Source organism: Carettochelys insculpta, chromosome 27, assembly GCF_033958435.1.
Source record: "Carettochelys insculpta isolate YL-2023 chromosome 27, ASM3395843v1, whole genome shotgun sequence".
Classification (NCBI taxonomy): domain Eukaryota; kingdom Metazoa; phylum Chordata; order Testudines; family Carettochelyidae; genus Carettochelys; species Carettochelys insculpta.
The window spans coordinates 10,950,843-10,962,995 of NC_134163.1; the positions used below are offsets into that span (position 1 = coordinate 10,950,843).

Sequence of the window (12,153 nt, forward strand, 5' to 3'; positions counted from 1 at the left end):
GCTGCAGTCCACCAGCTAGATCCACATGGTAGATGGGCCAGACCCAGCTCACAGGCTGTATCTTGCCCACTCCTAATCTAGAGCCATGTCTCCCATGGAATTGAATGGAAATTAGGTGATTTAGCCCATTTGAGGAGCTGACCCTTGATCCCCATCTGTAAAATACAGATAGTAGAACTTCTCACTTCACAGGGGGTTGTCAGGATAAATATATTCAAGAGTGGGAGGTGCTCAGCTGCTATAGCAACAAGAACTATATAAGTACCTAAAATAGAATGTGAGCACTAAATGCTAAAAGGCTTTGCTTGTCCCACCCATTGATTAGAAGTAATGAAGTATCAGTTAGTCTTAAATAAGAGAAATACTCCTGCTACCCATTCAGTGATGGACGCAAGTAGTTTTACTGTGATTCCATGATTCCACAAGAGGAAGGACCTCCCCTCTTAGGCTTTTAATTTCTTTATTTAGTAATTAGCATAGTTATTAAGTAATTACTTACTGCCCCTGACAGAGTATATGTCTAGTTGAGGGCCTTCTGCGGCCTGCAGCGTTTATTATATTCTGCCAAGATATGTCTCTCATCAATTCTGTAGAGCAAAAAAGCGCACCTTTTGTTTGAGAGAGATGAGCCTGTGAGCAGTGGACATGCCTCAAAGCTGACACCAAAACACAATTAAGAAAGGACAAAACAGGAGCTTAAGTTACCAGCACCATGGAAGACTACAAACGGTAACAAAAAAAAAAAAAAAAATGTAATGCAAGCAAGTTTATTGAGCATATGCATCCTCTACATGCTACTTTCTCTGCTGAAATGCTACAGTCCCCTTCTTCAATGAGGGGTGGACAGAAGAGAGAGGAAGAGTTCTAAGCTCAAAAACTACTTTAAATAGCCAGAAGGCCATATGCAGAGTTTTCAGAGATGAGATGGAAGGGTGACAAGTAAGAAGCTGGACTAAACTCCTTACTAAATAAATATTCAGCCAAGTGGAAGATCGCAACAGATGTGGAGTGGCTAAATGGCTCTGCAGCATAGTCACCAGCCATTTAGCTCAGGAAATGCCAGAAAGAAATCAGACTCTTCCATGCAGCAAATCTCAAATTGGAATCAGTCACCAATCAATGCAGTAGGGACAGGAAGGGGCTGAAGATGCTCAAGTGTCTTTTAGCAAAACTGAAACTGGGTTTCCAAATTTGTTCCACATTATATTTTAAAACCTTAAAGCAATCTCTGGCCTCTTGAGCATTATCATAATCTAAAGAAATGAACTTTTCCCCATGGATGGGATCCAATGCAGAATTAGAAAGAAAAAAATACAGGAAAAAGACAGGATGTTAAGTAAACAACATCTTAGAATTTTTTGACTGCAGCATCAATATCTGGAATGATCTCCTTCAAGTGGTTCCACTGTTCCGCAGATAGGGCAATCCCTATAAACAGCAAAGGAGAAGGATTACAGAGACATGCCTGCAGAGCAAAATCAGCAAGTTCCACAGGAAAGGTGGATCCATACGGGCAGTTATAGAAAGGAAATTTATTATCCGAATCAGAGCCAGGAACAGAAATTGAGGCAGCCTCTTAAGTAAAGTCTCCCCATGTTAATACTGCAGCAAATAGGAAATGTGTGCTCCAGGGTACTCAGAGGTGAAAATAAGCTGGCACCCCCTGCTTCGTTGCTCTAGTAAGAGCTCCTTGGTGTGCCCTGCTGCAGGAGGAGGTGGGGTGCACTGTTAGCCAGGCTCCAAGGGTTCTCCGGCAGGCTGCTGGCTTAAGCACCAGGAATATGAAAGGAGCCAGGTGGGGGCAACCTCTACACCAGCCTGGGACTGCCCCACCCCAGAGTGCCCATTAGGGAGGGCAGGCAGAGGCTGAAGCACCCTCCATTCCTGCCCATGTTGTTTGTTGCTTCTACTTCTGTCCCTTTCAGGGAACGAGAGGAAAGCACACAGCATTCCTGCACTCCTTTTCCTCCTGGCTGGTGCAGTGAGTGACCTTAAAGACTAACAAATTTATTTGGGTGCAAGCTCTTGTGGGCTGGAGCCCACCTCATCAGATGCAATGTGGCAATGGGCATGCCAGCTTAGTGTTGCCTGGATGCTGTCCAATTGTTACTTTTGATTTTGCTCAGGCAACATGTCCTGACACTTAGTCACAAATTTTATTAACTTCTAGATAAACATCAGTGGTTAGAGACACTCTGCATCAAAACAGAAGAGAGAGCATTCGGAAGAACATTCCTCCTCCAGGTTCTAAGTAACAGATGAACAAATCTTCTGTCTTGTATTCTGGGCAAGTTTCCTACATACTGCAAAAACCATTTAACCCCCCTTCTGTCTCCCACTCACCCTAGACCATCACAGAAAGGTTTCAGGGAATCTGTTCCTGCCTTTCATTATAGGCTAAACTGTTTGCTTTAAGTGAGTAATGTACAGTAGTAACTTCTTTAAAGGAAATTAATTTCTGGAGGGTAAACCATGCTTAATGTTCAAGGGGCAAATCAAGCTGAAAGAAATTCATCTGCCAGACACAAAATCAATAATGAAAATGAAATGGTTCCTGAGAAATTTCATGTAACTGACTCTCTGCGGAATACCCCAACAGACAGGGCAGAAGAGGGAAATGACTATAGATGTGGCCTAGGAACCTATCAACTAAGCAAATCACTGTCAACCAGAAAGTTGCAATGAATGCAAATTAATTCAATAGGTGTGAGAGAAGTTCTGGAGTGAATGATGCCCCTGTTCCACAGCTGCCTTTAAACTACTTTCAGTGCTGTTTTCCTATTTTCTTTGTGTCATATAAAAATTACTCAGTAAGATCATGTTACTCCAAAGGCCGCATGGCTCCTTGAAGGGCCACCCAAATGTTGTTCCACTGAGGGTCATGCTGGGCAACTTGCCAGGTGTCTGAGGTATGCACCTAATACAGCATGCTGTAGTCCTCCTGCCTTTAATGAGGACGGATAGCCTGGAGGGATTATGAAATTCCAGTTTCCATTTAGGCTGCAATGGAGTATCATATTCTGGGATCCTGAAGTCCTTATTGAATGGACTTAAAAGACTAGGGTGAATGCACATCACACTGTACAACCCCAAAGTTCTAACAGGCCCGTGCGCCACCACTGCTGTTCACATTATATTTTGTTTTGTCTGTCAATAGCAAGACACCGGATAGCAGTGCGTGAGTTATAGTTTGACTTTCCTTCGGCATTTTGGCTTGTTTCATTTTACATATTCAGTAGCCCTTCACAAAGGTGCAGTTTATAAGAGACATAGTTGAGGGTGGAGGGAAAAGGGAGGGCAAAGTCTGGTCAGATGAAGGTACTATTCCTGCACAGTGAAGCTTTATGCTGCCTATCAAAATGACCTTATCTCGGATCATGTTCCATCGCCTACCTTTTATCTAATATTCAGCTTACCTGCTGTTTGTGTCCTTCCTCAGTTGACGTTCCCCTTCAGAAATAGGCAGGGAGCCAAGCTTCACAGACTAAGGTCACCGTGCTGCTTGCTCTTTCATTAATAGCCCATCATGGGGCTGGGCTGCTCACTTCCCAGCATCAAGTGGCAGAGGGAATATTTGAGACTTTCAGAAGATACTGAAGCCCATTGATTAATGTAAAATTTCCAACTCCTGGATGCAAAAGGCTGCTCTCAACTCATTCATGATTTTAATTGTATTGGAAATGAGATGGCTATGATGCATTAGTGACATCTAGTGGAGATGTCCGATTACCTTTTCTCCCAGGTTTAGTATCCCCTTCCTTATCTATGTAGAATTCTCGGATATCCACAAGGACTTTCCCCTTAAAGCAGGACACGCGGACATAGCGCATCTTCCCAATCTGCAAAGGTATAAAATGACAGTTAAAGAAAGATCTGGATTTGACTCGAGGAAGGCTGCAGCCAGCTTCATATACATATATTTAACTACAGTCCATAGGACTTGATCTCATTACTTAAAACTCCAATGGGTCAGTACAGATTATATGTAATTGGAGACAGACATGATACACCAATGTAAGAAACCAGCAAAGAATTCTGATTTGGGTAGGATATTAATGAATAGAAATTGTTGTCTGCATGTAGATGTGCACGAGCTGGGGGGATTTGAAGAATCAGAGGTAGATTTAATATTCAAAATGTTCACCAAGCTTAACCATTTTTAAATTACAAATGTTTTGTTACTAAACCAAATAACATCATCAGTGCCTAGTGAGAGACCATCTAAAACCGGTCTTTAGAGAGTCCTTTTACATAGTCCTATTCAATGCCTTCCAGTTTGAACCAATTGCAAATGATCACATTCTCATTAGTTGTTGTTCTTCTATTAAGAACTAATCATTGGTTAGGACTATGTAAAAAGACTCTATAAAGACTGGTTTTAGACGATCTCTCACTCGGTACTGATGATGCTACTTCATTTAGTAACAAAACATTTGTAATTAAAAATTGTTTAGCTCGGTGAACATTTTGGTTATTAAGTGGACTTTCCCGAGCTACCTGTTTTTACTTTTATTTTAAAAGAGATAGGTTTGTTTGTAATTCCTGGTTCTCTTCTCTCCAACCAAATACCTGGAACATGCCTTCCTCTTCACTGTCTTGACCTTGATTTTTCGTTGCCACCTTGGAAGTTTTGGCCTCAACTTTTGGCCTTTTCTCTGGCTTGGAGGGCATCTCTTTTTTTCTTTTCTATAAAGAAGAGATCAATTAGTCAGCTTCACCCTGTGGTTAGTCTAGTTCTCAAGCCTATCATATATATCACATTAGAAAGGATCGAATGATAAACCACTCACAGCCCCTTCAGTGAGGCATACTAACTTCAATAACACTAAGAAAGCACTCTAATGTTAACGACACTAGTAACCAGCAGTACTTGGGCTAAACTTGCCTGCAACCTCTTAAAACAAGACTGCAGCCTGTAGAGTGGGACAAAACTATTAATAATTATGCTACAAACTACAAAAAAGTAACGTTCAGGTTGTAAAGTCGTGCCTTCAAATGTTAGGGTATACTAGGATTAGAGACTCTGCTACCTTGTGTGGCATCCTTTACATTACATCTTTTCCAATCTGGAAAGCAGGTGAGAGAACTTGCTCTCCCTTCACCTGTTGTGACTTTTCAAGAAACATTAGAAGGAAACCCAAACCTTTTCTGCTCTGCACTGATGCAAAATAATTGAACCCATGCCACTTGTGGGAAGCAAGGGTTTGCCTCAGTGTCAATGGGCACTCTAGCTTACACAGTAGTATGACATGAGAAGGAAACTTAGTTGCTCCTTTTCAGCCCACAGCAGGTTTCAGTTGCAGTGAGTCCAGAAGCTACTCTTTTTCCACTGCAGGGATGTGTGAACAAGAAAGGAATACTTGATGTATGGGTGCAAAGTCAGCCTTGTTCCCCAACTACACAGATACCTTTTCACTTTCAGCAGCATCAGATCCACTGTCGGAAGTGGTTGTTTCCACAAGCTCTTTGGACTTGGGCATTCTGGAAGGCAAACGTCAAAGAAGCAGGCTCAAAGCCTTCATCTTCAACCCCACACTCTACATGTACTTCAAAATAAGCCCCTCTTCCCCTACAGATTTTCTGCACAAGTAGCTTACTCTTCTCTCTGATGGCATGGTCACTAGGCTTATCCTCATGTGGGGTAAATGAAACAGACCATACAATGGGATCTGTGCTTTAGTTCCAGTAATCCAAATGGGCAAGACACTTTTCAGCAGCTCTCACCAAACTACTACCAAATCAAATGCCATGTTCTAAAGCCACATAATATGGAAGTTGGAGGTAGGGAAGGGAAAAAGATGTGTAAGAAAATACAACACTCCTGAGATCTACCAAAATCTCTCAATTATTCGCAAGTTGCCCACCAGTATAATAGGCACCTAACCTGAGATGCAGAGTAAGAACACAGCAGTCAAGGAACAGTTCAAGAATATTTTTGCCCAGGCTTCTTAAAAACAAGGAGAATTGAACAGAAGTTAGCTGGGGTGCAAGAAATGCTGGTGGCCCTGTGTTAAAGGGTGCACGTATAGCTCTAGACAGAAGGAAATGGTGGAAGGAAAGAAAATGAGGAAGGACTGGGAACCTCCAAGTGCTGTGGATGAGCACTGAGGAATTAGCCTGAGATCCCCATACCCAGATCTGATCCAATAAGTATAGGATGAGGGGAGTGGTATTAGGAGGGCAGGAGTATTAATGTAGGCCCCCAAAGCTGCTCTTTGAAGTGGGTGAACACTGTCCTGCAAAGCTGAGAGCAGCAGTAAGGGGAGTTCAACTTTACAGCACGGTGGGAACAGTCCCAGAAAGGAGGGAGTGGGGAATGAAAACACTGCTGCCTGCCCTCTCCAACAGGGTGAGAACAACCCTGAAGGATGGAGGCTGAGCCCCACAAAGGCCAGGGGTCCTAAAAGGGGCCATGCCAGCTTTGGTCAAGGAGGGGAGGGGGCCCCTGTATGAGAGGTACGGCATAGCCCCATCCTACAGAAACATCCTGACTTTTTCCAGGAGCCTGAGGCATGACAGACCAGAGCTGAGGGGACAGGGGATATGGGGGCAATGGACGCATGGGCTGAAGCAAAAGAGACGGGACAGAGTGTGGGGCACTGAAGGGAAGGGTGTACACGGCGATCTGGGGCAGGGGAGCTGGGGTCTTTTGAGATAGGTCAAGGAGAGGTGGGGGGCTGTGAAGGGGCTCTGGAGCAGATGAGGCAGGGGATGTTGGGAGGCAGGAGGGAAGGGGCCGTTGTGGTTTCAAGGCAAAAGAGCTGTGGAGGGGAAGACTGCAGGGCTGGGAAGGGGGCTGTTGGGGGTTTGTAGGCTGGGGGAGATGGGGAGGGGGCTGTTGGGGGGAGTCAGAGGCAGGAGAACTGAGGGAGATGTGGAGGGGGTTGTTGAGGGATTCACCGGCAGGAGGGCTGGGAAAGAAGGGAAGGAGGCTATTGAGAGGTTCAGAGGCAGCAGAGCTGAGGGAGGTTGCGGGGGGGGGGGGGGGGGGCACATTCGGAGGGGTCCAAGCAGGAGGGCTGGGAGAGATGGGGAGGGGGTTGTTGAGGGGTTCACAGGCAGGAGGGCTGGGAAAGACAGGAAGGAGGCTATTGAGAGGTTCAGAGGCAGGAGAGCTGAGGGAGGATGGGGGGGGGCCACATTCGGAGGGGGTCCAAGGCAGGAGGGCTAGGGGACAGGGTTGTTGGGAGGCTCTGAGGCAGGAGGGTTGGAAACGGGCTGTGGGGGGTTCAGAGGCTGGGGAGATAGGGGGTTATTGGGGTTCAGAGGAGAAGGGCTGGGCCTGTGGGGGTTCAGAGGCTGGGGAGATAGGGGGTTATTGGGGTTCAGAGGAGAAGGGCTGGGCCTGTGGGGGTTCAGAGGCTGGGGAGATGGGGGTTATTGGGGTTCAGAGGAGAAGGGCTGGGCCTGTGGGGGTTCAGAGGCTGTAGGCTGGGGGAGATGGAAGGTTGGGGGTTCAGAAGAAGGAGGGTTGGGGCTGGGAAGATGGACAGGGGCTACTGGGATTCAGAGGAAGGATGGCTGAGTGAGGGGTTGTGAGGAGGGCTGGGGTCAAGAGCCGGTTAAGAGAGACGGGAAATGGGGGGGGGGCTGTTGGGGCGCCGTTGAGGGAGGGGCAGGAGGCCCTGAGGGTCAACCGCCCCTCCCCCCGCCGTACCTGGCAGGCAACGGCGCGAACGAAACCCTCAAACTCCGAGCGTTGGCCCCACCCCCTGCGCCTGCGGCTCCCTCCTAGCGCCGGCGCCTGCCAATCACCGCGCCCCGCCAGCCAATCGCTGGGCTCGGCTTCCCCAGCCCCGCCCCGCCCCGCCCCGCCCCGCCCCCGGCGCAGCCAATCCCTGGGTCGGGGGTCGGCAACCTGCGGTTCCGAGCGCTGCCGCCGCTTAACGAAAAACAGCTAAACCCGTTCGCGCGCCGCCGGAGCACCTGCGGGGAGGGGCCTTGTTCAGCGGCGGCCGGGCAGGGAGCCGCCCCGGGGGGGAGGGGCGGCCGAGTCTGCCGGAGCCGCGCCTGGGGGGCGGGGCGCGCGACGGGGACCTGCGCGCGCTGAGACCAATTAATTCTCGGGGGGGGGGGGCTCAGAGGGGTTAAGCCTGGGGAGGAAGGGGGCTCAACGGGGTTAAGCCTAGGGGGTCTCGGAGGGGCTAAAGGGGGGCATTTGCAGGATGAGGGGTAAAGCTTGAGGATGGGGTCAGATTTGAGGGCTGAGGCAGGTAAAGCCTGGAGATGGGGGCAACTTAACTTTCTCCCTGGTACCATCATTGTGTGTGTGCTGTTCTTAAAATAGGGAGCAACAAAAAATATGGTTTGATGCTTACCAAAGACCGTCTCATTCACATGCATTGCAGTTCTTCAAGTGTTAATTTTGTAACTGACTTTGAAAAAAATAGCTCTTCTCACTATTTTGGTTGCAGATGCCTGTGCTGGGACATTGGCTGGTATCTGCGCCTCCCTTGCCCCCACCTGTCCTCTTCCCAAGCTGATGATCAGGAAGATGATACAAATATGGGCACAGACTCAGGCCAAGGGGGAGGCTTCATTCATAGGTTTTGTCTTGCTACCCCATGGCCCTGGACAGTCCCTGCTCTTGCAGAAAAATAGGAGGCATTGGGAAATATGAGAAACTATCTGACCTGGCTAAGTGGTTCTTTAACGTTCAAGCTCAAGAACAATACATCCAGTAGCTCCAGGACTAGTGTTCGTTTGCATTGTTTCCCCTGGCTTGCATGGTGCACTTCTTGACACCAGAGTCTCTGAGACAAGAGGCATTAGTTGTCCAAGCAACAAGGCTTGCCAGCTATAACACATCTGCTACAGTTGATTGAATCAATAGCGAACTATGGGCAGGGACTTTCATCACAATGCTCATGTCTACAAAATTCGAGTCACCAGGAACCAAGCTTGCTGTACAGATAACCATGGCTGCAAGATTTGCCCAGATGACCACTTATACTAATATCAATGAGTATCTGGAACAATGCATGGATGGGACAATTACAGTTCATGCTGTTGCACAGGATATCAAGAAATTCAAGGAGGCAGAGCGAGCTGTAAATAACGGTTGGTGACAGGTAGTTCCCCTACATCAGCTCAGGCATCCTGCAGCACTGAATCTTGCCCCTATGAGGTACCCAAACCTTGCCTCAATCAATGGCATCATGGACCCACTGCAACAATGGCAGGCTTCCAGGCAGCTGGAAAGATTGCGGGAGCAATCATTACAGAAGCTTCACTTAGAGCTGCAGCATTGAGGTGACTAAAACATGGAGATGGTGCAGGAGGCAAACTGCCAAGAGATGTGGCAGAAATCCTAAGAGAATTTGGAATCACTGGATTCCAACTTTGAACACTCCAGTTTATTTAAAAAAAAAAACAACTAGCTGGGCAGGGAGTGGGCATGAGCTGGTAGAGGCTGGGAGCTTGGACTCCTGGGTTCCTCTCTCTCCTGGGAGGACATCTTGCCCAATGGGTCATAACAGCAAGACTAGGACAGCTAGGTTCCATTTCCAGCCTGGAAGGAGCACCTCAGTGGGCTTGAGCATTCCTGTGGTCCATTTCTCCTCCAGGTGGAGGAGTGGAGTCAGAGGACTAGAAACCACATTCTGCTACTGGCTCCCTGGGGGAATTGGAGGTTGACTCTGGTGTGAAACTCCTAAATAGCCTGCAGCACTCACTGAAGAGTCAGCATGGTCCTGGCACCCTCTGCCGCCCCGGAGAAGCTGCTATTGGGGCAGCATCCCCCTCCTAGCCACAGGCAGCCCGAGTAACTTGTCCCCCAGCTTCCCAGTCCCCAGACCTGAGTCCCCACCCTCAGCACCCACACACCTATCAGCCCCCTGCCCTGACTCCTCACCCCACAACCTCAGCTGCCACCCTGACTCCTGCAGCCCCCTGCTCTGAAGGACCTGAGCAACACTGTGTAATTCTAGTTGTCATATAAACCCAGGGACATGTTGCTGTAGAAGAGTTATAATGCTTGGCACCAGTGCCCACTGGTCACAGCAGATACTCACCTACAGCACCAGAAACCAAAAGTTAATGCTGCTTTTCTTTATAGCCTTTTGCCAGAAAGTTTCATATGCTAAGCCTGTGGGCCTGGGATGAATTTTGGCTGCAGCCACCTCTCCTTCTCTGGTAATTTCACCATACCATACAGTGCCATAGGCTCAGGTCTTCACCCACAAACAATAAACCAACATGGCTGTTGATAATGATTTTATTTCTCTTTTCAAGAACATTTTCTCTCCACAATGCACATGTTCCCTGATGAATTAAATCCACTGAGAGGTTCTGGGAAAAGACAAGGAAATAAACAACCAAAGTCTCTGTAGTAAATTAAAAAAAAAAATCTGGCAGTGAAAGTGAATTTAAAAAAAACCCAAAAACCAACCATTGTGCATATATGTATAGTGCTTGTTCCTTTAACAGAGAAGGGTGACTGGCCAGTACTGAGTAATACCTGCCAAACAGCAGCAAAAGTGGCACAAGTCAAGAACAGATATCATGGAAACATGCAGACCTCCACACAAACTGCAGGGTTAGTGTTACTGAGAAACAATTCTGTAGTTTAGTAGTGGTAGCACAGGAATAATCTGATGAACTAGCACAGTGCTGGACAACCTGCAGCCTGGGGCCACCTGCAGCCTGTGGGCTGCTGGCTGCTCCCCAACCCCGTGCACCTCTCTCACACCCAGTCACCTGAGCTCTGCACTTCCTTGCTGCTTTCCCTCCAGGCACTTTTCACAACTGATTTGCATGCCATCCCTATACCTCCCTCTTCCTTCCAGAGCTGGAATACCAGAAATCAGCTGTTTGCAGGGTTCCAGGTCTGGAAGGGAGAGGGAGGAGCAGGGAAGTGTGGGGCTCTGGTGCCCTTGGTGCAGAAGAGGTGTGTGGGAGAAGGGGAGATCTCAGAGGCAGGGTAGCTTAACCCTTTCCTAGCAATCCAGGTAAGTTTAGGCTTTCCTTTGCAGCTCCCATTCATAACGGGGCTGCAGGTGGAGCACCACTGGGTTGTATGCTGCTGTGGCCCACTCACCTTTTGCAGTTGCCCATCTCTGAACTAGAGAAAGCCAGTGGCCTAGCACCTTTTTATGCGCAAAGAAATCCAGATTTGTTTTTGCAGGTTACCAGGGGCTAAGAATATTAGTGACAGTCTAATCCTGCCTCAGCAGCTAGAAAGCAGCACCTCCCCTGACTCCTTTGCAGCTGTTCCAGAACAACCAAGGTAAAGTGTCAGATGATTATGTTAGTTTCTCCTGAACTGGCAAAATAGTAGGCACCGATTAAGACTTAACAAATGTAAGATGTTAGCTGAGGCAAAAAAATCAGGGTGTTGCTTAGGGCTCCCACAATTAGGGATAGAGACAGGATCTTCTGTTGTGGAATTTTATGGGGCAGAAAACAGGCAGCTTTTGTTAAGCTAGAAAATCCACATCCACCGGATAGCAAAGGGTCTTACTTTTAAAAGTAAATAGCAAAGCCACAACAGAAAGTACTAAAATTATACTGAGAGTAGCCCCAGGACTCAGACGGATCTGTCCGAAGATTTAACCAATCCCTTTTATTCTTTTTAGCCTTCCACGTAACATGCTGGATTCTTCTGTATGGAAGTAGTATTTATGCAATTGCTGATTTGCCCATTAGCTGCATTATCCTAGATGAATGAACTTTTTTTTTTGGGGGTGGGGGGGAGAGCGCGTTGAGGGAGCCAGCAGTTTTCATGAAGCGTAAAAGAATTACTGTAATGAGCACAGTAAGCTGAGGGGATCATAAAAACTAATTTAGAACCTCATTTTTGCATGTGCAAAATATAAATTCTGCTGAAATTATCCCTTCTTCATCACAGCACAGAGGCAACAGTTTTGGAATATTTATTCAGTTTTGGAATATTTGGAAAATTTATTCAGATGCTTTTTTGTGTTAAGGGTAGCTTGAAAAAAAAACAAGGCAGATGCTTCTCCTTTTAAGCCCATTTGTTTTGGTGCATGTTATGCATTGTTTGTTCTTTGTTGCTGGATTTTATTTACCTCAAAACCCTTCCCGGCCCCTGAAAAAAAGTCAATTTGCCCCTAACTGTATCCAAGTTAGATGGTGGAAAAGTCATTTTTTGCACATGCAGAGTATTACATTTGGTAAGACCAGAAGGTACAA

The 12,153-nt window shown here is 47.2% G+C and overlaps 1 protein-coding gene across 2 annotated transcripts; it reads right to left on the reverse strand.

Annotated features, from left to right (window-relative positions):
• Positions 1-733: 733 nt before the first annotated feature.
• LOC142002442 (activated RNA polymerase II transcriptional coactivator p15-like) lies at positions 734-7,935 on the reverse strand. Of its 2 annotated transcripts, none has more exons than XM_074978566.1 (5): positions 7,859-7,935; positions 5,409-5,481; positions 4,570-4,686; positions 3,731-3,839; positions 734-1,428 (listed from the first exon to the last, which is right to left on the reverse strand). In XM_074978566.1, the coding sequence occupies exons 2-5, from the start codon at positions 5,478-5,480 to the stop codon at positions 1,349-1,351; spliced, it is 378 nt and encodes a 125-aa protein (XP_074834667.1). In that variant the 5' UTR covers position 5,481; positions 7,859-7,935; the 3' UTR covers positions 734-1,348. The 2 variants fall into 2 exon arrangements, with proteins under 2 accessions (XP_074834667.1, XP_074834666.1); XM_074978565.1 differs by lacking the exon at positions 7,859-7,935 and adding an exon at positions 7,658-7,695.
• Positions 7,936-12,153: the final 4,218 nt, after the last annotated feature.

Coding starts and splice junctions, on each gene's coding strand:
- LOC142002442 (XM_074978566.1), bottom strand. CDS start 5,480: ATGCCCAAGTCCAAAGAGCTTGTGGAAACAACCACTTCCGACAGTGGA. Junction 4,687..5,408: donor ATGCTGCTGAAAGTGAAAAG/GTATCTGTGTAG, acceptor TCTTCTTTATAG/AAAAGAAAAAAAGAGATGCC. Junction 1,429..3,730: donor TACTAAACCTGGGAGAAAAG/GTAATCGGACAT, acceptor TGCTGTTTATAG/GGATTGCCCTATCTGCGGAA.